Source organism: Vulpes vulpes, chromosome 4 (assembly GCF_048418805.1).
Source record: "Vulpes vulpes isolate BD-2025 chromosome 4, VulVul3, whole genome shotgun sequence".
Taxonomy (NCBI): domain Eukaryota; kingdom Metazoa; phylum Chordata; class Mammalia; order Carnivora; family Canidae; genus Vulpes; species Vulpes vulpes.
The window spans coordinates 57,186,850-57,209,507 of NC_132783.1; the positions used below are offsets into that span (position 1 = coordinate 57,186,850).

General features: G+C 35.2%; 1 protein-coding gene across 18 annotated transcripts in view; it reads left to right on the plus strand.

The window, feature by feature from the left end:
• The window catches only part of WDFY3 (WD repeat and FYVE domain containing 3), a 273,205-nt gene that overhangs the window by 203,568 nt on the left and 46,979 nt on the right, over positions 1–22,658 (plus strand). For 16 of the 18 annotated variants that reach the window (XM_072755759.1, XM_072755760.1, XM_072755764.1 and 13 more), the window contains 11 exons: positions 596–825; positions 1,940–2,049; positions 2,856–3,038; positions 3,895–4,052; positions 5,294–5,371; positions 6,796–7,023; positions 13,514–13,567; positions 16,120–16,288; positions 18,621–18,784; positions 21,190–21,338; positions 22,423–22,543. In XM_072755759.1, the coding sequence (XP_072611860.1) occupies positions 596–825; positions 1,940–2,049; positions 2,856–3,038; positions 3,895–4,052; positions 5,294–5,371; positions 6,796–7,023; positions 13,514–13,567; positions 16,120–16,288; positions 18,621–18,784; positions 21,190–21,338; positions 22,423–22,543 (1,644 nt within the window). The remainder of the gene's footprint in view (positions 1–595; positions 826–1,939; positions 2,050–2,855; positions 3,039–3,894; positions 4,053–5,293; positions 5,372–6,795; positions 7,024–13,513; positions 13,568–16,119; positions 16,289–18,620; positions 18,785–21,189; positions 21,339–22,422; positions 22,544–22,658) is intronic. The other 2 variants (XM_072755750.1, XM_072755753.1) reach the window with 1 other exon arrangement.

The window sequence follows — 22,658 nt, forward strand, 5'->3', positions numbered from 1 at the left end:
GTACCTTTGACTAGGAGTGTTGGCCTGGTTTGCCACAAGTGATTAATCTTATTCAACACATAGCGTAGAAACTAGAAAATACTGTTACCACATGTTATTAGAATATGGTGCATAGGTTCTTTCGTGTCATCTAAGAATTTTTTAAGAGATAAATTTGTGTTTAAGCCAAAGAAAAGTTTACAAGTGAGGAAATCAATCTAGAATGTCAAAGGTTTTTTTACTAACATTTTAGAGTTGTTTGTTTGTTTGTTTTTCTCAGTAATTGTGAATAGAGATCATTCACCCTAACAAAACTTTTGTTGCAGGAGATTCTCCTTAGATTACACTTCCATATGTACTCAGGCAGGCTGCTCTGCCTACAGGAGTTTTAGCAGCTCTTCTCAATGGGGCATGTGGTTTTCATCTCATTAAATTATACTTATGTGTCTCTCAGGTTCTGAACCTCATAATAGGAAGAGCTTTTTGGTTTTTAACTTAGCACCTTGTATTGAGCATGGCACCTGGTATGTAATAAACCTAATATTTATATGCGAATGATAAGCAGACCATTTGTTTCTGTCTATTTTACTAAATAAAGTATCTTTCTTATCTTTAGTCAAAAAGAAGATCACAGGGATTGTCACTTGATGCAGTTTATCACTGCCTCAATAGGACCATCTTGTACCAGTTCTCACGGGCACACAAAACCGTTCCACAGCAAGTAGCTCTCCTAGATTCGCTCAGGGTACTGACTGTAAACAGGAACTTGATCCTGGGACCTGGGAACCATGACCAAGAATTCATTAGCTGTCTGGCTCACTGCCTTATTAATCTACATGTTGGAAGGTAACTTTTTCACATTCAGTTTGCCACCGTGAATTTGTCATTCCACCAAAACTCTTTGTCCTACTTTTTTGATAGTAACATTTTTTTCCTTTTAATCTCAGTTTTAAAACTTCATGGAAAATATAAACACAAGGGTGACATTTTTGCAATAAAAGAATGAGTATTTTTTCTGTAATTTTCCATGTCTTTAAATTGGTCATTAATCACCTTAAGTCATGTATGTAATTTTTTTTTAAAGTTTACTTTTAAAATAAACAAAGTATACAATGTTGGGGGTTAAGAGGGATAAAAAGGAAAGAATAATGAATAAATGCAGTGGTATATGTTAAATGGGCATAATTAGTATTTTTCCTTGATTGCTTTGACAGATACTTATTTAATGTTTGGACATTGAATTAGGGACTGGGATAAAATGTGAGCCAGAAAGACCTCATGGCAGGGTCTTGGAACATGCAGTCTAGGAGGGAAAATAGACAACTAAGCCAGACCAGGCAAGGTGTGCTAAGTGCGCTAAGTGCTCTGCTGGAAGCATTGTTCTTTGGGAGCATGGAACAGGTGCCCCTACCTGGAAAGAGACACCTGCTGAGTTACAGCTTGAATGTGTTTGACAAGGAGGTTAACTCTCCAAAAAGGATGGGAAAGTGATGTAGGAAGAAGCCATCTATGTGATTGCCTTGGGGGAGGAAAGCATATGGCACTTTCGGGAAACTGCAAATTTGTCACTGCTCCTGGAGCAAAGGGTGATGGGAGAGAGACTGGGGGGAGGTGGTGCATAGGCATATGAGGAAAATGTTCTTAGGAACTTTGTAATTTTTAGGTAAAAATATTAATCGTGATCAAAAAACACCTTAAATATTAAGATGCTCATCTTGATGCTGTTGTTTAGTTTAATTACATTTAGTCAAGTGGATTTGTGAGATCATCCCTTTAAAATGGCATTCTCATGATAAAGTAGTAGTTCTGTTTTGTGCACCTGCCAAATATCTGTCTGCCAATTATAGAACTTTATGATAGAGCCAGCATTTACTTGTGTCTGGAGAGTTATACTTAGTCATTATGGTTTTCAGCTATAATCATTTCCTTCGTATAGTTTAAACTGACTGGAATTTTTCAGCAATGTGGATGGGTTTGGACTGGAAGCAGAAGCCCGCATGACTACATGGCACATTATGATCCCCTCTGACATTGAACCAGATGGTGGTTACAGCCAAGATATTAGTGAAGGTAGTTTATTTTCTTCCTTTTTTATTCCCTATTCTCCCCATTTCCAATTTTTTTTTTTTAAGAGAGAATGAGTGTATGAGCAGAGAAAGGCAGATGGAGAGAATTTAAGCTGGAGAGAGAGAGAACTCCACGCTGGGGCTCAATCTCACGACCCTGAGATCATGACCTCAGCCAAAATCAGGAGTTGGATACTTAACCGACTGAGCCACCTAAGCACCCCTCATTTCCAATTTTTAAGATATACCCTGTCCCTTCCCCCAACAGACTCACTTCAGAAACTGCCAGCATTGACAACCAGTGCTCCAGTAGGTCACCCCTGAATGTACATCAATATGCCCACCAACATATACCAACCCACTGTAGATAGTATGCTAGGGATTATATAACACTCTCATAGTTATCTGACTTTCTTACTGACCACTGCACATTAGAAATCAATCCACCCCAATTAGAAATCAATCCACCCCAAAGATTTTAATGTACAGTACTTACAAAAATCATTGGGAAAAGAGAAAACAAATATAAGAGAATAAAAACAGTAGTAACAGCAATCTGTTTCAAGCAATATTTGCACCTCTAATGAGAGGCAGCTAGTACTACTGATAGGCAGCTCTCTTAATGGCAAATGCCACGTTAGCATTGGTACTATTACTTGTACAAATGTAAGTATCATCAAGTCTCACAGTGTTATCATGAAGGGGCTAGCAATATCAGTGATTAAGTGATTTACCCAACTTGGCAGAAGGAGAGCTATAGCTAGTGGGTTGGTATATGTTTTTGATAAATGGCTTTTCTTCATTTCCTAGGACGTCAGCTTCTTATAAAAGCTGTCAACAGAGTTTGGACTGAATTGATCCATAGTAAGAAACAAGCCTTGGAGGAGCTTTTCAAAGTCACTCTACCTGTAAACGAAAGGGGCCACGTGGACATAGCTATAGCAAGGCCACTCATTGAAGAAGCTGGTTTAAAGTGTTGGCAGAATCATTTGGGTAAGAGAGTCCTCAGAGATCCTGTGGCTATGAGACTTACATGCAACTGGGTTGTATATGGGTGCACTTTGGATATGTAATTAAAATTTTCCCAAAAGGGTGTTATGATGGGAGCATTAGTGAAGAGCAACACCCGTTCTAGAATGACTATGTTGAGATTTGGCTTTTCTTCTCAGATTTTTTTTAAAAAATCTAAAATGTGTTACACATCTGACATCTATGAAGTTGGAACATTGCTTGCAGATGTAATTATGGTCACTGTCTTGGCTACAAATCTATGGTCTCTTCTCTGTAATTCTGAAATTTAAAAAGCCCTAAAACCTAAGGTTTTTTTTCATGAATTTGGTGTCTAAAATCACTTGGTAGCAAAACCTAATGTATTTTTATTCTACGTAGTGTAAATATTCACACATTTTGCTGCAGAGATATTAATGTGTTCAGTTATGGTTTACTACCATTGACCCTCAGTATTTATAAAATACAGTGTATGTATCTTATCACTTTTTTAAAATCCAAAACCTTATAAATTTCAGAGTATTCACAGCACCAAATATTTTAGGTGGGGAGTTATAAATTGTTATTAACATAGAAACTGAATACAGTTAAAATAAGTTTACATATTATTGCAGAGCTGTAAAGTTTCCACCAAATGTAAATTCAGTTAGTACACTAATTGTCAAGCTGCTATGGTTAAACAAGATTACCAGCAAGTAAATCTGTAATATCTAAGAGAATGTGTCTGTAATATAAGCCACTTTTAAAACTATAGAATTGTGATTTGTAGCCATGATGCAAAAATGTTAAGACTAATAAATACATGGAGAAATTGTAAAGTAATCTAATTTTAATTTCATAGCCCATGAAAAGAAATGCATAAGTCGAGGAGAAGCTTTAGTGCCTACCACCCAGTCCAAATTGTCCCGTGTCAGCAGTGGCTTTGGGCTTTCCAAGTTAACAGGATCGAGAAGGAATCGAAAGGAAAGTGGTCTTAATAAACACAGTCTTTCCACCCAGGTACATTGCTTGGTTTCATCAATGGCATTACTAGAAATTTATATTTCAAATTTAGTTGTAGCGTTTTATATAACACTCTTCATGTGTAGAAGCACACATTATGAAGTAGAACTTTTCTGCATTTTTGCTTTTAGAAGAGATAAAGAGATAACCCAGATTATGGAAACCTCTCCCAATATATTATGATAAAATTGCATTGTGAGTGTTGTGTATGCAGACCCACTTCATAATTGGACATAAGATGAGATTCAGTGATTGATATGTAATCAGCCATGGGTAATTTTTTCCCAGTTTTTCCAAACTTTCAATAATTTTGTTACTGATAATCATAAATTTTGAAGCAATAGCAGAACAAAATGGGGTTTTTATTTATCATCTTGTCATATGTATTTGTGATTGATTTTTTTTTAATTCCTCTACCTCCATTAATTTCTTCCTCATCATACTGCCTTTACCATCCTAGAATCTTAGTGGCATTTCTGAAAAGGGCCTAAGAGAAACCATATGTGTCATTCATTCCCTGCATCAGGTTGGGTTCTCCAGGAAGTACACTGAGAGGGTTTTTGGTGCAAGGTGTTTTTTACAGGTGCTCTTGTGGTCCCTGTCTGTAGAAGGGTAAGGAAAGATGCAGGATTGGTTACGGGGAAATACCAGGTTACAAGGTGGGTCTAGCCTCACCTGACCTAAGTGGAACTTTGAGGCCAGAGTGGACTGTCACAGTTGATCTATACTGAGCTGAGATGCTGAACCTTCTTTTTTTATTTTATTTTATTTTATTTTATTTTATTTTATTTTATTTTATTTTATTTTATTTTTATTTTTATTTTTATTTTTATTTTATTTATTTATTTTTTTTTATTTTTTTTATTTTTTTTTATTTTTTTGATGCTGAACCTTCTTACCTCCAGATCAGCCAGTCATTCAGTTTGGAGTTTCCTGGCAGTTCTCTACAGCTGAGATGATCCCTGAAGGTGTTGAAGGCACCCTCAGAAGCTATAGGAGCTGGCCCATCCTTGAAGGAGCATGGGGAAGGGTCATGGGAGGCGTTGATCTGTGTCCATCACACAAGCCTCCACTAGATTCGTCATAAAATTAATCTATCAGTTTTTTGTTTTGTTTTGTTTTGTAGTTGTGTCTTTCATGGGATTTTAATAAATTTAGTTAGCATTATTTTAAGGCTAGTTAACATTTTTCCAGGAAAATCCATGAAATATTAAGACTCTTTTTCTGTCCATTGTTAGGAGATTTCTCAGTGGATGTTTACACATATTGCTGTTGTCCGTGACTTAGTAGACACACAATATAAAGAATATCAGGAGGTAAGAATTCATAACCACAAGAAAGGTTTGCTTTGTATTCCTTGAGTGAGAAAGGACTCTGTTTTTCATGATGATTTTACCCCATTCACATTATAAAAATATATTTAAGAGTAAATTGCTGAGCTGCATTCATCGTCAGTTGATGTTTTTAATTATCCCTCCCAACGGCTGCTTTGGCCATTGTTTTTAAGATAAAAAGTTTGAATTTTCTAGAGGTAGGTGGTATTAAAAAAATCAACAAACTGGAAATCACAACTGAGTCCCATTGACATTAGCTACTGACATATTGCAAGTGTTGTTCTTAATAAATATTAAAATACAAGAAAATCCCTCTCAGAGTTAACAAAGAGATTCTGAAAATATGCATCAAAGTCTCTTAAAATTAAAAAAAAAAAACCCTTAAAGTTAAAATAACTTTTTTTATTATAAGCACTTGGGTGATTATGTTGGTAAGAAATAAATTCAGTAAAATCCTTTTGGTGAATTCATAATTACTCAGCAACTTATCCTAAATATTTTATTTCCAGTGTGGCTGATTTAGATCTATTGAAGGTTTCTGAATGATAAACTGCTAATATTTTATGGGCATTCACTGGCTAGTTGTTATAAGGGAGTCCCCTCCCTACCAGGAACACATAAGTACTATTGTGATATCACGTAATTTTAAGATTATTCATTCAGTAATCTTCTTAGATTGATCTTATATACTTAAATTCCATGAATCATTAGATAAGGTAGTTATAATTTATAATCATCTGCTGAATTGCTATACATCTTGACATTTGATAATATAGCAAATTATACCACTTCATAAATTTTCATTTAAGTAAAATAGTTTGGATCTATCCCAGTGGTCATTTGAAAATGATTTTTCTTTTATTTTTATATGATCATCAAGTTCTTTATCAAAGCTGCATGTTTATATTCTTTACCTAAAATCTTTGGAAATGTTAACCTTACCAGTAAGCTCAGATGATGGCAGTGTGATCCCATTTACTAGATTTTCTCCTGTGCATGTTCTGGTACCTGTTTTTATAACTTGGAGGTGGTAGGAAGAGAGTCATCCTTAAACTACCATGTTATCTATCAATTTACACTGGACTTAACCATTTCAGTGTATTTTCATAAGTAATATTACCATCTTTCTTGTTTCAGTGTTACTTTGTTCAAGCATACTGCACCCTCTACCTTGTATGTATCTGTTGCTGATGTAAACACTTGGGCCATCCCAAAAATCACACCTTCTCACAAAATTAGCAGGCTGCCGTAACCATAAATAAATGTAACTTTACTTTTATGATATTGACTGAAATGATATATACTGATTTTGTTTCCAAATATTAACTTGGTTTTAAGTTATTTGTAGACTTTTAATGATTACTCCTGCTTTTGCTTGAAAACCAACCTGGACTCCCTCCCCTTAGCGTCAGCAAAATGCCCTGAAGTACGTGACAGAAGAGTGGTGCCAAATCGAATACGAACTGTTGCGGGAGCGAGGGTTGTGGGGTCCCCCCATCGGTTCCCACCTAGACAAGTGGATGTTGGAGATGACAGAAGGGCCCTGCAGAATGAGGAAAAAAATGGTGCGAAATGATATGTTTTATAACCATTACCCCTATGTGCCAGAAACGGAGCAAGAGACAAATGTGGCGGTGAGTATGCAGAATTAAATGTTGGTAATGGCTCTTCCAAATTTTCTTCTTCTTGGTAGGCATTTTTCTTCTAGGTCAGTTACCTAAAATATCTAATTTCGGGAATGCACTAAACTGTATTAAATTCGTAATGCAGGGTGGTGGTGGTGATATAATGAAGCAATGCAGCAGTGTAACAGGGAGACTGGTGAAGTGGTTTAGGTTACAGGCTCTGAAGTCAGACTGCCAGGATTTAAAACCTGGCCCTACCACTTCACTAGCTGGCTGACCTAGGACAGGCCATTTGGCCACTTTAGGTGTCTGTGTCCTTGTGTCTCATGTGGAGAAAAACACACCGAGAATAACAGTTCCATCTCAAAAGTTGTTGGGATTAGATTGGTTAAAATCAGTGAAGTACTTATATAGTGCTTATTTTTTGCCAGACACTATTCTAAGTGACTGTTAAGTAAATAAATATTGGCATAAGTAATAATCTTTGAAGAAATACAGAAGACAGCTAAAGAATAATAGCCTGAATATGTAGATCTTTCTATGTCAAGAAACTTCATTACTGATTTCCTCAGGTTTAAAACACAGCCTTTGCCCGTAAGTTTCTTTTTATTCAGACAAGTCACCCTTCCAAAAGCCTTTATTCAGACTTTTGCACATGACCAGAAGAATTCTGTCTAAGTTGATGATGGTCCAAGAATCATGTTTTTAAGTTCAGGAAAATATATACTCTCCCAATAAAGCTACTACAAGTTCAAAAGAGAAAACACAGGGGTATAAAATCTACTGAATTTAATTCTGAAAATCCTTATAACATTTCTAAATAATAATTTGATTCTTCAGTGTCCAGTAATAATCCTTTGCCTCCAAAACGAAGAATACTTTTGTCCGTAGAAAACTAATTTTTGTCATAGAATCACAGCTTTAGGAGTTGAGAGGGGGGTCTCAATCAGTTATCTTACCCAGCTTCCTAACACTATCATTTTAATGTTTAATCAGTTACAAAGACATTATCTCTGAAGCATTTTACCTGTTTTTGTACCTTGTCTTTGAAATGCAATCTGTATTTCATAATTACAGCACATCTCAATTTATACTAGTCCCATTTCACATGGGTCCGCTGTAACAGACCAGACAGCTCTAGAGAATCCCTGACTTTTAGACCACTGTTTTGTGACTTTCTTTAAATGTATAACTCCATTTTGATAAATAAAATTCTTACGTCTCCCTCTAATATCATTTCATTTTTTTGAGGTATCATTTAAATTTAAAAAAATTAATACTGTGACTTTTAAGAAATAGTCTGGAAAAGCATATTCTGAGAGTCAGGAATCTGACTACACTATGCTTCATTAAGAGAGAAAAGTGACTATCTCTCAAGGGAATGTATCCCAAGCTTTGTTTCACTTTTAGTGTTTAGCTGCCTCTAAGATGAATCTAGTATAAACTCTTACACCCAGTTGGGAACCCAGATCACTGCAAAGACTCATCCACTGAAGATCAATTTTGGCTTGTTCTTCTTGATGTTTGGTTAATACGATTTTAGAATCTATGAGGTCATACAGTACAAACACCTGCCCAGTGTAGAAGTTTTATTATATTTTATTTAAAAACTGAATTTCAAAACCCTCATGGATTTTAAGTACTTTCACATTGTTGACTTTATTTTTGATTCTGTCAACAATTGAAGAAATTAAGATTTACGAAAGAGGCTTAGAACATGAATCTTCTAATAAATAGTTCAGATTCTGTAATGTGAGGGCAGTTTGCATTGTTCCAGTGTCTCTTTTTTTCTTCTACCAAAACATTGGCTCTGTTTATTTTGTACTCAGTGATTTCACTTCTGTCCTGATAACTTCTAGGACATAGGTCTTAGAGCTGCTAATATATAATTGAGATTTTTTCAAGATAGCTTTCTAAAGTCCACTTTTCTCAAAGCTATTCCATTCTGTCAAGAACGTCATACTTGGTATAGCTGTAACTTAAAGCACCATAATTTCTAGTACTACTGCACTATGGGGAAAAAATTAATCCACCCATATTTTGCAGATTTTTACTAGCAACTACTTTTGTCTGAGCTAACCAGCAATACAGTCTTTATTTTTTTTTTTAATTTATTTATGATAGTCACAGAGAGAGAGAGAGAGAGAGGCAGAGACATAGGCAGAGGGAGAAGCAGGCTCCATGCACCGGGAGCCTGATGTGGGATTCGATCCTGGGTCTCCAGGATCACGCCCTGGGCCAAAGGCAGGCGCCAAACCGCTGCGCCACCCAGGGATCCCAGCAATACAGTCTTTAATTATTAACCTTTTTTTCCCAAATAAATAAGACTTTAAGCTTGTAACAATTTGACAAAATATTTATTTAGTCAACAGTCCTATAAATTGAATCCATTCAAAAATACTAAAATATAAGATAAACGTGCTCTCCCAAAAATGTGACCAACTCACTATTTTTATTTAACTGAGGCATATGTTTTTGAGTTTTTTATTTAGCTGAAGTATATTTTTACTTACATAACCATAACATTTTTATATTGTTTATTCCTTTCCTTCTTTACAACAGTGCCATTCACATTATAAAAATATATTTAAACTTCTGTACCAGATAAAAACAAAATAACCTATTTGGAGTTCACACTTACAACCTTAGTAATATTAGCATTTTACGTAAGCAAAAGCGTTCACGAGCCTGAAAAATCTAAACAGACAGTCTCAGAAATAAGTATGCACCATATGGAACTTATTTTTTAACCAGATGGGTTACATATTGGGAAATACAAGGCAGTCTAGAAATGTTGGAGATACATTAGCAAAAAAGGAAAGAGCGGGTGGGGAAGGGGAGACTGTTACAGAATGTGGAATCTGTGTGGCTTAGTTCATATGCAAGTCAAGATTGATCTGCTCTGACGAAATTTTCTGAATGACTAATTATTTTGGTTTTGCCAGTTCAAAATCCTTGTAAATTTGAAACGTCATTTACTGTCCACTTTTATTTTATGGAATGTGCAATCTGGCAATGTTGAGTGTCAAGAAAATTCCAAAAAGTAGAAGTAACTGTTATCTTACTGACTTCTATAATAAAATCAAAAAAGAAGATCAAATAAAAGCACAATGAACACAACATGAATACAATTTTCCCAATTTTACAGATGAGGAGTCAAAACCTAGAGAAAGGTCTAGGCACAGCTCCTAAGTAGTAGAGTATGACAGGAGTATATAGGATGACACTTCCTTAGAAGTTGATTCACTTTTAAATGAGAAGAGATTCCAACCATTCCAACCACCTTATCGGTGGACAGTGAATTTCTTCCAGACAGAAATAGTATACTAGGTTTTGTCTGCCTGATGCTAATAGAGTATCAAGAACTTTATAAATGTTGAATGAGTGGACTACCAGCACTGTTCCTCCCAAAATTAGAGACTTTTTTTCCATTGTTTTCCAATTCAGCATTCTGTAGAAGTTTCCTAATTCTGAAATTTTTCCACTAAAAAGGGCTGGTAACAAATTATAAAATTTGGGCCTCAAGTATAACTTGGCAGAGGGCTATATAAGAAAAAGGGTGTAAACTTATGAATATGAAATTACTCAGGTGCCACTTTCCAGGATTTTGAAAGGATCCCGTGGGAAGTGAGGGCTGTTGAAGTTTAAGCTTTCTTTATTAACTTTTTAGAAAATCCACCTCTACCCTGAACAATATTCCAGATTACCCCCCAGAGTTAGAGATCTATCACTTCTTCCACCTCTGTTCCTATAAATGTGTTGCCTTCCTTGCCTGCATGTTTATAAAATATAGTCAATATTTTTTGTGATGTAGGGGGTATGTGCCAACCTAAAAAATGCTTTCAAAGCCTCTTGCTAGGTAAAACAGGCTTTATCTGAGCAAGGACAATTAATTGGTTTAATCTTTTGCCTTATTAAGAATAATTACTGTTTCTAGGTGGCATTTTATTTTTTAGTTCTGTTGCTTAAGCTGAAAGAATACAGTGATGATTAAAATTTATTTTCTTGTTTTAAAATCTTTGATGTATTAGAAATGAATTGAGGGTATTTTTTTTCCCTTTGGTCATTAAAGTTTTATTTCTTAAATCTTGATACTGCTATCCACTGTATACAGGATAGCTTACCTAACATTCTAAGTTTTGAACTTTGTTTCTTGATTTTTAAATTGGATGTTTATTTATAGAATATAGACTATATTTTTAGAGTCTCATTTGCCTTAGACATAAATGCTTTGAAAGTTTATCCCCAAAAATTATTTTAATAAAAGCAAGAGTAATAATTTTTGTAATGAGAAAAATTAGATACATGTAGAAACTTATCTGTTCTCACATGAAAATAATTCCTCTTTGCACAGTGACTTTCCTTATGGGATAATTTCCATAACAAAACAGCTATGCTAAATTGCACTGTAATTCTGTATTTTAAGAGGTAATGTCAGTTGCAGATATTGGTAAGATGTGAGCCTTGGATATGATGAAAATATAAAATCCAGTGGCTTTTCAGCAACTGTCTCATTACTCTGAATCCTATGGAAGGAGAATAAGATTCCATATTTTGCCATTACAAAATCATATTTAGGTATAAATACCAGGTTTTAATTCTGTGATCCCCTTATTTTCGTGAATTTATTTTGATGGAATAATAATCTGAAACATTTTAACTATTGTTTGCAAATACCATTGTGCTGAAGACCCCACTGTCTACCTTTTAATCTGGGCTGCTTGGGACAGAAGGGTAAGCGACTTACTCAAAGTTTCCTTTTCTAATTAAAGGAGTCTCCTGTGGCTACCCCTACATATATTTTTTATGTAATATATAGATGTCATGGAACCCATGGAAACTAAGCAGTTCATTCAGGAAATTGCCATTGCTAGCAATATAGAAAAATTTGAAGAGAAATAAATAATTATTTTCTAGAAATTTTGACTTTGAAAATTTAAGACTTCTGTGTAAATATAATTATAATAATTATAGAATTTTAAGTAAAAGAGAGCTATGATAACACTAAAATTATTAGTATAGCATATCTCTTTACAATTGATTGAATGCTGTGCCTTGTAGTAAAATGAGAGCCCCAGGCAGTGGATCAATGTAAATATGTATTAAACCAGCACTGTACTATATGCTGCAGGGAAAACAAAGAGTGAATGTCAGACCTTTCCCACATTCTGGTTGGGGGGTAAACAGTGGTCATTAAAGTTGCTTTCGACAGCAGTAATAGGTCTATTTTGCTATGTTGGTCTATCACACATCCAGGAAATTATCTTGTTTTTTTTTTTTTTTTTTTTTTTTAATGAATTTCAGAGAGAATTGCAGAATCAGTACCCTTCACTCCTTCATAATTCCACATGTACATCAGTAGAGTTCAGTCTTTGTAATTCCGTTTTGTTGTCATAAATTTTACATACATTGAAATATACAAATCTTAAGTGTTCCATTATGTGTTCACATCTGTGTGTTTTACACTCGTGTAGCCAAAACCCCTACCAAGATAGAGAACATAGATGTATATTTTAAAGATTATTCTTCATAACAAGGTATGTTTTTAAAAGTTGGGTTTTAAAGAGAAACATTTATTAAAACCATGTGAAGTATTTGAAAGTATGCCCAGTAGTCCAGTGTTTGTTTTGCCTAGGGAGGAAACATTTGTGAAATTATTTTGCCGGTGCATGTTTATGTGGGGAGAAGTACTAGATGTCATCTCCAGATAAAACTGTGAAAAGGAAGAAAAACTGGATTATTCTTGGGTCCATTATTGCCCATAGATAGCTTGTATATTTAGGTGCCTAAGCAACACAGGACAGCTCAACAGAGGTTTTTGCCCTTTTGTTTGATTCGGAGAATAAAATATAAAGCAACCACCTAATACTTTTTAAAGTACTTTTTACCAAAACTTTTGGTCTGGAGGCTGATGACCCAGTCTCCTACCTTCTGCTTTTAGCTTTTCTGGGGTTATATCTGTGAAAGGAATAAAGAAAGTAGGTCACTGGGCTTTTGTGGGAGAATGTTTTTTCCACTAATAAGTACCTCATGTTTTCTGCGGTATGGGGAATTGGAGATAATGGAGTAAACCAGTTGCTCCTGTTACAAAACAGATATAGGGATAAGCACAGTGAAAGGTAGGTGGAAGGTAATAGCTAGTATTAGATTCTGTTATCCAGTTTTCAGTTTTTCCCTTTCAAAGCCATGTGGAGTTGCCTGTCAGTCATCCGTGACTCTGGCCACCTGTGCTGAAATTTTGTCTGTGATTTATAAGTAAGTCCTGTTCAGTAGTCTTGAGAATTTTATTGTAGTTTCTACTTTAAAACTACTTTTGATAATAATAAAAAAGTTACAAGATGCTAAGTGATTGTTTCAAACAACATAGGATATCATATTAATTTTCTTTGAGTGTGTGCATCTTCCATATTTCATACAATCCTCAAGAAAATTTTATTTTTGTGGTGTTCTTTATGTTGTTTTTTTTCTGATATTTCTATACTTAATACCCTGTTTTCAGTCTGAGGTCCCAAGTAAACAGCCTGAGACACCTGATGATATCATTCCTCAAAAGGTAAAACACAAATTACCATAAGAGAATGCAAAATACTTGCAGTTTTCTTTGTTTGTTTTTGTTTTTTAGTGCATGGTAGACTAGACTAACATAAAAGATTGACTTTCCATTTGTTCTTCCTGTAAGTTCCTTAGAGTTGAAAAGTTGGTGTCACTCATGCTGAGAGGGGTTTTAGTCTTTCTCGGCTTTGTTCTAATTAGCTTTCTAGGGCCTGTGTGCTGCTCACTAACAGGCTGAGTATTCACTGCTTTCACCATAAAATGTATATTGCTTCACATATAAACTAACAAGTTCTGACGCATGTTAGTAATGGGCAGCCCGACACCTTCAACTTTTTTTTTATTTGCTCATTTAATTCTTCCAAATACCAAACAGTGTGTATTTTGAGAATTCAAGGAGTATTCTCTTTTAAAAATTATTTTTCAATCAGAAGTAACTAATGAAAACTGAGTATGAATAGATCACTTTTTAAAATACAATTTTAACTTATTTAAATAGTTAAAATAGTTTTCTCTTTCCAGAATGATTCAGTACATAATTCAGAAAAAAAAAAAAAAAAGATGTAGTTCTTTAGAATCCAGAAATATACCTCAAAATATTTAGGGAAAAAGACTTATAGTTCCAAGTTGAAGTCAGTAATCAAGTAGATGTCCCACATCTATTAATTCATTGTCTTGCCCATCACTAACTATGCTTTCATCATTTTCAAAATAAACAATTTTGAGTTGAAGATAATTGTTATACCTTGTATAGAAGAAGTGGTATGGTACAAAGTTTACTGCCTTTCTTACATTTCAGAAATATTGCAATATTCTTGTTAGTTTGCTCATCAGATTGGTTCTTCCTTCATTGTAATATGATTTTACCTCATTTTAATACTTTTCTTTGTCATATATTTCAATTTCCATTTCTTGTGTATCATTCCACAGTTAGCTTATAGCTCTTTAGATTCCCTGACTCTGTATCTGAATGTATCTAAATTTAAAAGAAGGGCAGTGTGACTTCAGTTACATAGTTTTTTATCTCAAAATAGTTTCAGTGTTTTAGTCTAAATATTCCAACCAATTGGACACCTGTTTTCCACTTGAATTGGAAATCATTTGTTTAAAACGGTCTTGCTTGAAATAAACATTATTGTGGATAATACATATTGACTATTTGACTTGAAGAGTAGGGCCAATAGAGTATTTTTAATTAGCTATTCTGACTTGGAAAAGAAAACTGAAATAACGTTTAAAAAGTGAAGGGTTCTTTTTTAAGATTTATTTATTTATTTTAGAGAGAGAGAAAGTGCATGTGAGCAGGGGGGAAAATGTAGAAGAAGAGGGGGAAGGAGAGAAGCTCAAGCGGATTCCCCACTGAGCACAGAGCCAGTGTGGGGCTCAATCTCCAGACCCAGGAGATCATGCCCTGAGCCCAAACCAAGAGTGGGGCACTCACCCAACTGACCCACCCAGGTGCCTCTACAAAGGGAAGGTTTTAAAGCATGTTTAAAACCGCATCCTTTTTTTAATTGTTAAATCCAAAGTCTGGGTCTAATTCTGATCAAGGAACCTGTATACATACTAAATTTTCCCTATGGTTTTACAGTTGTGTAGGACATTTGAGACCTTATTTTTTTTCATTATTTTATGGTTTTAAGGGGGAAAAGAAAGGTTTAGGTCAGTTGGAAAGTATATTTTTAGGATAAATATTAAATCTGAAAAAGAAATGCTCTTGAATCATATGCCAAAAATCTCAAATCTTTTCTAATGTTTCTAGATAATAAATTTCTTCTTCAAGATGGATATATATATGTATAATATATATATTCTGAATATACTCATTTAGTTAGTGAGTTTATGGAGCATATTATTTTACACAACAAACAACAGGAACAGGGATGTCTTAGCAAATTGGAGGTACCAGCTTGGAGGAGCAGGCCAAGCAGAGAGTACCATCTGGCCTTAAGATGGTTGATTCTGTGTTGAGTCAGAACTCTCAGAAGGTTTGGGCCATTTCTGGAGCTTTAGTAAGAACTGGGAATATGAGGAAGAACACTGCAGTTCTTAGTCTTTACCTCTAAGTATCTGAAGTAACATTGGCACTGATGATTCCAATTGAATGCATTTGCCTTTAGGCCTGACTACTTACCTTATTTGGGATGGAAGCAAAGTTCCAGCCCTTATACAAACCAGACATCCTCTTGCAACTTGATGCTCTCCAAAACTGAGTGTTCTCTTTACTGTCTAGGAAGGTTTCCTAATACATCAGTGAGGCCATATAATACTAACATGAAAACGTTATTTGACTAGAGATGATTTATTTCTATTTCAGGAAGAAAAACTGCTAATATTGTTTTTTGATATGTCTGTTTTAAAAGTCAATGCATTTTAAAAATAGAGAAACTTAACCCAGAAGTCTGTGGATTTACTGTGTATAAATGCAGTCTGTTAAAAATCCCTTTAAAAAGGTAACACCTAAAGAAGTCTTGATACCATACTTCCTTTGGGAAGCTTATATTTTAATTCTTGAAAATAATTATTTGAATCCTTTCTTCTGCTATTTCTTAGAAACCCGCTCGATACAGAAGAGCCATAAGTTATGACAGTAAAGAATACTATATGCGACTAGCCTCTGGGAATCCAGCCATTGTCCAAGATGCCATTGTAGAGAGTTCAGAAGGTGAAGCTGCTCAGCAAGAACCAGAGCACGGTGAAGATACTATTGCTAAAGTCAAAGGTCAGCCTTCCTCTTTGATTGAAGTAAAAAATCTCTTTGGAGTATTTCTTATATTTGAATTTTTATGAAAATATGAGCTACCATAAAAAGTAGGGCCAATCCTCTAGATAAAAGTATCCATACATATTTTATCTATTCTTAAAGAATCTTAAACAATCTTCTTAAAGATTGTTTTCTGTATCAGAACTAAAGAGACTGGCTCTTTATTACCTACAGATGGATAGAATGTGCCTTTTTGGCTTGATAATGTTTTTATTACATTTGGCAGGATTCTCAGTGACACCTGACATTTTAATTTAAGGCCCTGATAACTAAATAAATATTTATAAAATTAAAACAACCACTAAATGTGTTATTAGTGCATGTTAGACAACAGTTAAGAAATCACGGTCTTTCTTCCTATGAGCTAAGACACATTATTACACAACTGTACTTTATGAGCTTAGTAAAATACACATGAGATAATTTGGACTTTTTGATTCTGTACCTTTACACATGTGTGCCCTCTCCCCCTTGATATGGATCCTGACAAACCCTACCCAGCCTCAAAGACCGTGGTCAAATATCAAATCATCCTTCTCTGAAACCTTTTCCCACTCTCCTGTCCACAGATACATTTGCCCATTTCCCAGCAATTTCAGTGATTTTTCACTGATTTCTGTTTTCTAAATTATGAGTTTCTCAGGGGCAGAGATAATTTTTCTTCTCACTTTATGGCTTTTGGCACATGCCTAGCACAAAATGGGGATTCGGTTTCTATTGAAAAAGTAAATCAACCCATTGTTTTAACTCTTTGAAGCCTCTCATCTTGGCATACTCTATAAACAAAGCCTTAGGATATAAATTAAGAACTTTAAGTTAAAAATTAGTTTCAGATCCTATTGATTAAAAAATTGATAATATATGACCATGTCAGCAAAACACACCATTAAAAATTATGACCCATTTCTCTGATTATAATTTTTCTCTTCTCTCTCATGGTGACTGTGACTTATTAAGCATTTCATAATTTATCTAACGTTTTAAATAGAATCCTAAAACTTTTAGTAGTTGAGCAAGTTTATAAAAGTCTTCTAGTTTTCTTGACAGTACACCAGCAAAGTTACGGAAATGGATCCAAAGCTATTATTTGAGCATAAGTGAAGGTATAATTCACAGAGTTAGTCAGAGGACTTATGTTTGGGTCTTTAGCACGTCGCTTGTCTTGGCCTCATTTTCTTAATTTCACAAATTTTGGTGTCACTACTATGCTATGCAAGGTGTTATAATAGACATAGAATTGGAAGTTTTAACTTATTAAAAATAATGCAATGATATGGGCATCTGACTGGTTCAGTTGGTAAAGCATGGGATTCTTAATCTGGGTTTGTGAGTTCAAACTTCATGTTGGGCATAGAGCTTACTTTTAAAAAATGTAATTATAAGCTTTATCCCCTTATGGATATTCTCAGCAGGACTTCAGCTCTCTTTCTTACTTACATACTCTTTTATATGTGAAAAGAAGGTTCTTAAGGCAAAGAAGAACCTCTGATCTATGTCTTACCTTTTTCAAAATTCTTAGGGCAACTATCATTGGTAGGTGTAACATGACTTTTTTTGGAATAACTAAAGAATATTAATTAAATGTGGGATTTAGAGTGTATTTTGAGTGCTTGTCATACTTTGGTATCTCATCAATTGATTTTAATGTCACCTCCTGTGATTATTAATAAAGTTATCAAAATGTAGACAAAAGAATGCTTTAATCTGCAAATTAAATGATCTGTCCCTGTATTTTAATCACCTCTGTTCATATATGAACAATCATACTGTTGCTTGTGATATAAGTCTTGAAAGAGTCCTCGTGGGCCCTCTGAGTAGGTGAGATCTTTTATAATCATATTTATAACTTGTTCTCTTTAATTTTGTTTCCGATAGTGATTGATCATTTATTTATGGTATCCCCGCAATGACACCTGTCCTTAGCAGTACCATTCTTACCATCAATTACACTATGCTCTGTTACTATCATCATCTGATACTTATTTAGAATTTACTATTAAGCATGATGCTAAGCATGAGTAACTCATTAAGTCCTCCACAACCATCTAAGATAGTGTTTTTGTCCCAGTTTTATAGATGATAAAGCCAGTTGGGAGAGGCAGATCTTTGTCCAGGGTTATGCAATTATTTAACTGTAGAGCCTCTGTCATTAACTACTGCACTGTGTTGCCTCCCTGTACCAATTGAGAATTATCTCAATTTGGAAATGTTAGGAGGGACTGGGAGCCCCAACGGCTTCCCAAATGGCCCCTGCCAAGGTCACAGGGCTCTTGTGGTTATGATCCCATAGGTCTGGTCAAGCCTCCTCTGAAACGGTCTCGATCCGCACCTGATGGGGGAGATGAGGAGAGCCAGGAGCAGCTACAAGACCAGATTGCAGAGGGCAGCTCTATAGAGGAGGAGGAGAAAACGGATAATGCCACCCTGCTACGCCTACTGGAGGAAGGAGAAAAGGTACTGTGCTTCTAAAAAAGTAAGGATTACATTGAAGTAACTATTTGCATTTTACAACAGGAACCTGATAGGATATTTACTTGGTGACAGAAGATATATATTTTCCTCTCTATAATGAAATACTGTGTGAAGAGTAAGCAATCTTTTGGTTTCAGTACTCTACATGTCCTGGTTTCAGGATTTTTGACCTGTCTGGACATACTAAACCCACACTGAACCCAAAATTTCATGAGACACAATATTAACGCTGGATACCTAGTTCATTCTATCTCTGTACCCTTTATTAGACTGTACTTCTTGCTGTAATTCTCTATTTTAGACCATGCACACCATTCACTAATCTGGTCTTGTCTTTTTTTCTATACCTGCATAGTTCCATGAACCATCTACAGGCAGCTTCAGCCTATCTGTACTGTCATTCATTCTCAAGGTTGTATTTAAGCCCTGTTCTCCTTCACTCACAGAAGACTACCCTACCTTTCTGTTTCCCTCTCCGCCAACCTGTTCGGGCTCTGCCTTATAAGCCAAGGCCCCTGCAGCACCTGTATCTGGCAATTCACTACATCCATAATGCTATTTCTTTACTCTGTGCTTTTAGTCACTGTGTTTTCTGCCAGGATGCCCCTCTCCCCATCACTTGCATAATCTCTATCCTAGGAACTCCCCACTGGGTACAGTCTCATTTCTCAAGATCTCTTGAGTAAATAAAAGAATAATTAAGTAAATGAAGGAATGAATTAATTAATGTGCTGTATCACCTTTTTAAAAGAATGTTCTTTTTGCCTCTCATAGTAGATCTTTGTTGTAACCTTTTTAATCTTACCCACTAAGATATAGCTAGAATTTAGGGGTTAATTTTAAAAATTCTGTTTGAATATACAGCTCAATTAATCTTGAATGAAATTTTTTTTTAAGATTTTATTTATTCATGAGAGACACAGAGAGAAACGCATAGACATAGGCAGAGGGAGAAACAGGCTCCCTGCAAGGAGCCTGATGTGGGACTCGATCCCAGGACCTAGAATCACAACCTGAGCCAAAGGCAGATGCTCAACCACTGTGCCACCCAGGTGCCTGAATAAAAATATTTTTAAAAGACACATAATTTTAAAAGTACATTACATCTGATGGAAGCATAAGAGAAGCTTCTGAAGTCTTGGGAATGTTCTATATCTTAATCCAAATGCTGGCTGCATCATATTTTTAGCATTTGAAAATTCATCAAGCTGTGCACTTACAGAAAACATTTTTGTGTTTGTGTATTACACAATAGAATTATTTTTAAAGTATCAGTGTTTTTCCTATAACATTCTACGTTTTTATGTAGTACAGATGTGATGAAAATGAATAGATTTGTGTATTTTACTGTTTTCTAATGCTGTCATTTCTTAAACTTTTAATCTCATGAGTACATTTTTTAAGTTTGAGTACTGCAGGAAGTGTATTCAGACTAACATTTCTTTGACTCTAGTTTAGTTGCTGATATTTTTTCCTTGACTCATGTTGAACTGAGTTTAAGCAAGAAATAGTTTTAAGGTAAGAAAAACTAGATCCTGCCTGTTGGAAAGAAAACAATACTTACATTGAGAGATTAAGCAACTCTTTCTTCCTCTGAGGAAAATACCACCTCTGCCAAGTTTGGCTTTTTACAATGGCACAGCAGTCTGCCAGGCAAGCAGGACCCCAGGTGGGGAGCAAATAGGGACACGTGTGTCACAGTCCCCGTCCCTGGAGCTGTTGTGGAAATAGACAAAATTGAGCTATGTGGAAGAGAAGGCAGCCAACGGTTTCTAACATGGTCACGTACATTACTTGAGTAACTCTCACAACGTGCCAGACTGTATCTGAAATTCACAAAGGAAGACACAGAGGCCCAAAGAAATTAAGAAACTTGGCTAAATCCACAACTAAGTGACAGCATTGGGAATTCACTCAGGTTTGTCAGACTCAGCAGACCTGTTTTCACTCTTGCCTCACCAAGGGCATGATCCTAATCTTACATATACGCTTCAGTCCTCTTTTTTTCCTGCCAAGTTTATTGTCTCTGTCTCCTTCCTTATCTAACTTGTTCATCGCTTCTAGAGCCTAGTTAGTACACATGTCCCTGGCACCCAGTGAGTACTCTGTGAATAGTGGGAGAAGTGAGTTAGATGGATAGGTGTATGGATGTGAATAAAATGGTTGTCTCCTTTTACTGAATTCAACTGCAAATCAGATGGCAGTTTTAGCTGACTCTTTTTAACATGCTTAAACTCAGGTTTAATACACTTAGCTCAGGAGATACCATAACAGACTACATGTTGGTAAAATCCTGCATGCCCATTAAATCCACATTTCATTATATCAAAAAAATTATCAGGGTTTTTGTTAACTATATTAATAAACATTTATGGTTTTCTTTATAGATTCAACACATGTACCGCTGTGCTCGGGTCCAGGGCCTAGATACCAGTGAGGGGCTACTTCTTTTTGGTAAAGAGCATTTTTATGTGATTGATGGATTTACAATGACAGCAACCAGGGAAATAAGAGATATTGAAACCTTACCTCCAAAGTAAGTAAATGAATGAAGAGACACAAAGTGCAGCTATCTTGAGAAAGCAATCTATTTATATAGTTCTGTTTTAATCCAAAAATTGTGTTTTAAGAAAGTTATCTTTTAGTTTGTGTGTCACTAAATATTCACAAGGGTAATAGTTATTTCAAGGTAAGAAAACATTTGTCTTACTTATCAAAATGAAAATTAAATAAAATTTTTTGTTATGCATTAATAGCATTAGACCCAAATTCCTTATATTATGATCTGCATATTTATAAATTTATTCAGAATTTGCAAATTGTTGTTTTTAAATTTTAGTACAAACACAGTTACAGGGAAAATGCAGGTAACTACACAACTCTCTTACAAATGGTGGAAGAGTGTCCATGTCCTCTGAGTACCCTTGAAGCAGTGACTGAAGCACAGGCAGGAATTAACTGAGTTTTATCTGTCTTCCTTTTCTTCTGCTGGTCCTGTGATGGGATGATAGTGGGTAACAAAAATCCAGGAGACAGACAAAGCCAGAAGGAAGACAGAAAGCTTACAGCTTACAAAGTCAACATGCTCTTCTCTCTAACATTTTGAATACCTAACTGCCAAATATAGACGTGGCCTCTGGGGTCCATTCCTAGAACTATCAGCAACAGTCAGGGCCATATTATGACTTCCAATGGCCCCTTACTCCACATAAATACTAAAAATTATATTTTGTGACTGTGTTGTTTAAAGATAATATATTCATATTATATGTTAAATCATTTTTTCTACCAAAAAATTGTTTTTTCTTCTAATTTCAAAAAAAATTAAAACATTTTCCTGGGCGCCTAAAAGAATGTGGGCCTATGCACTATACTGGCTATGTCTCTTAGATAAGTTAGCCCTGAGAGTGACAGTGGGATTTTTTAAAAATTAATCAAAGAGGGCTCTTTGCTGAGTAGTTGATACATTATTCTCTTAAACATTTTTTTTTTGAACTCCATATTCTGATGTATTGTTCCCTGATCTTACTCATAGGTTGAAAGTAGCACACCCTTTGTTGAACAGTGAATTTATCTCTTGCTGTGTTTCTGTTTATCTTTTTTCTCTTGGCTGCCTATAGTATGCATGAGCCAATTATCCCTAGAGGAGCCAGGCAAGGTCCCAGTCAGCTCAAGAGAACATGCAGCATTTTTGCATATGAAGATATCAAGGAAGTACATAAAAGGAGGTATCTCCTACAGGTGAGTTGATTTAGTAGTACTAAACATCTTGTCATCTTCCTTTTTTCAGAGGATGTATTATTTTAAAACTCATATTTGCCTTTATAGGATCTACACTATCTCTTACAGTATTTCC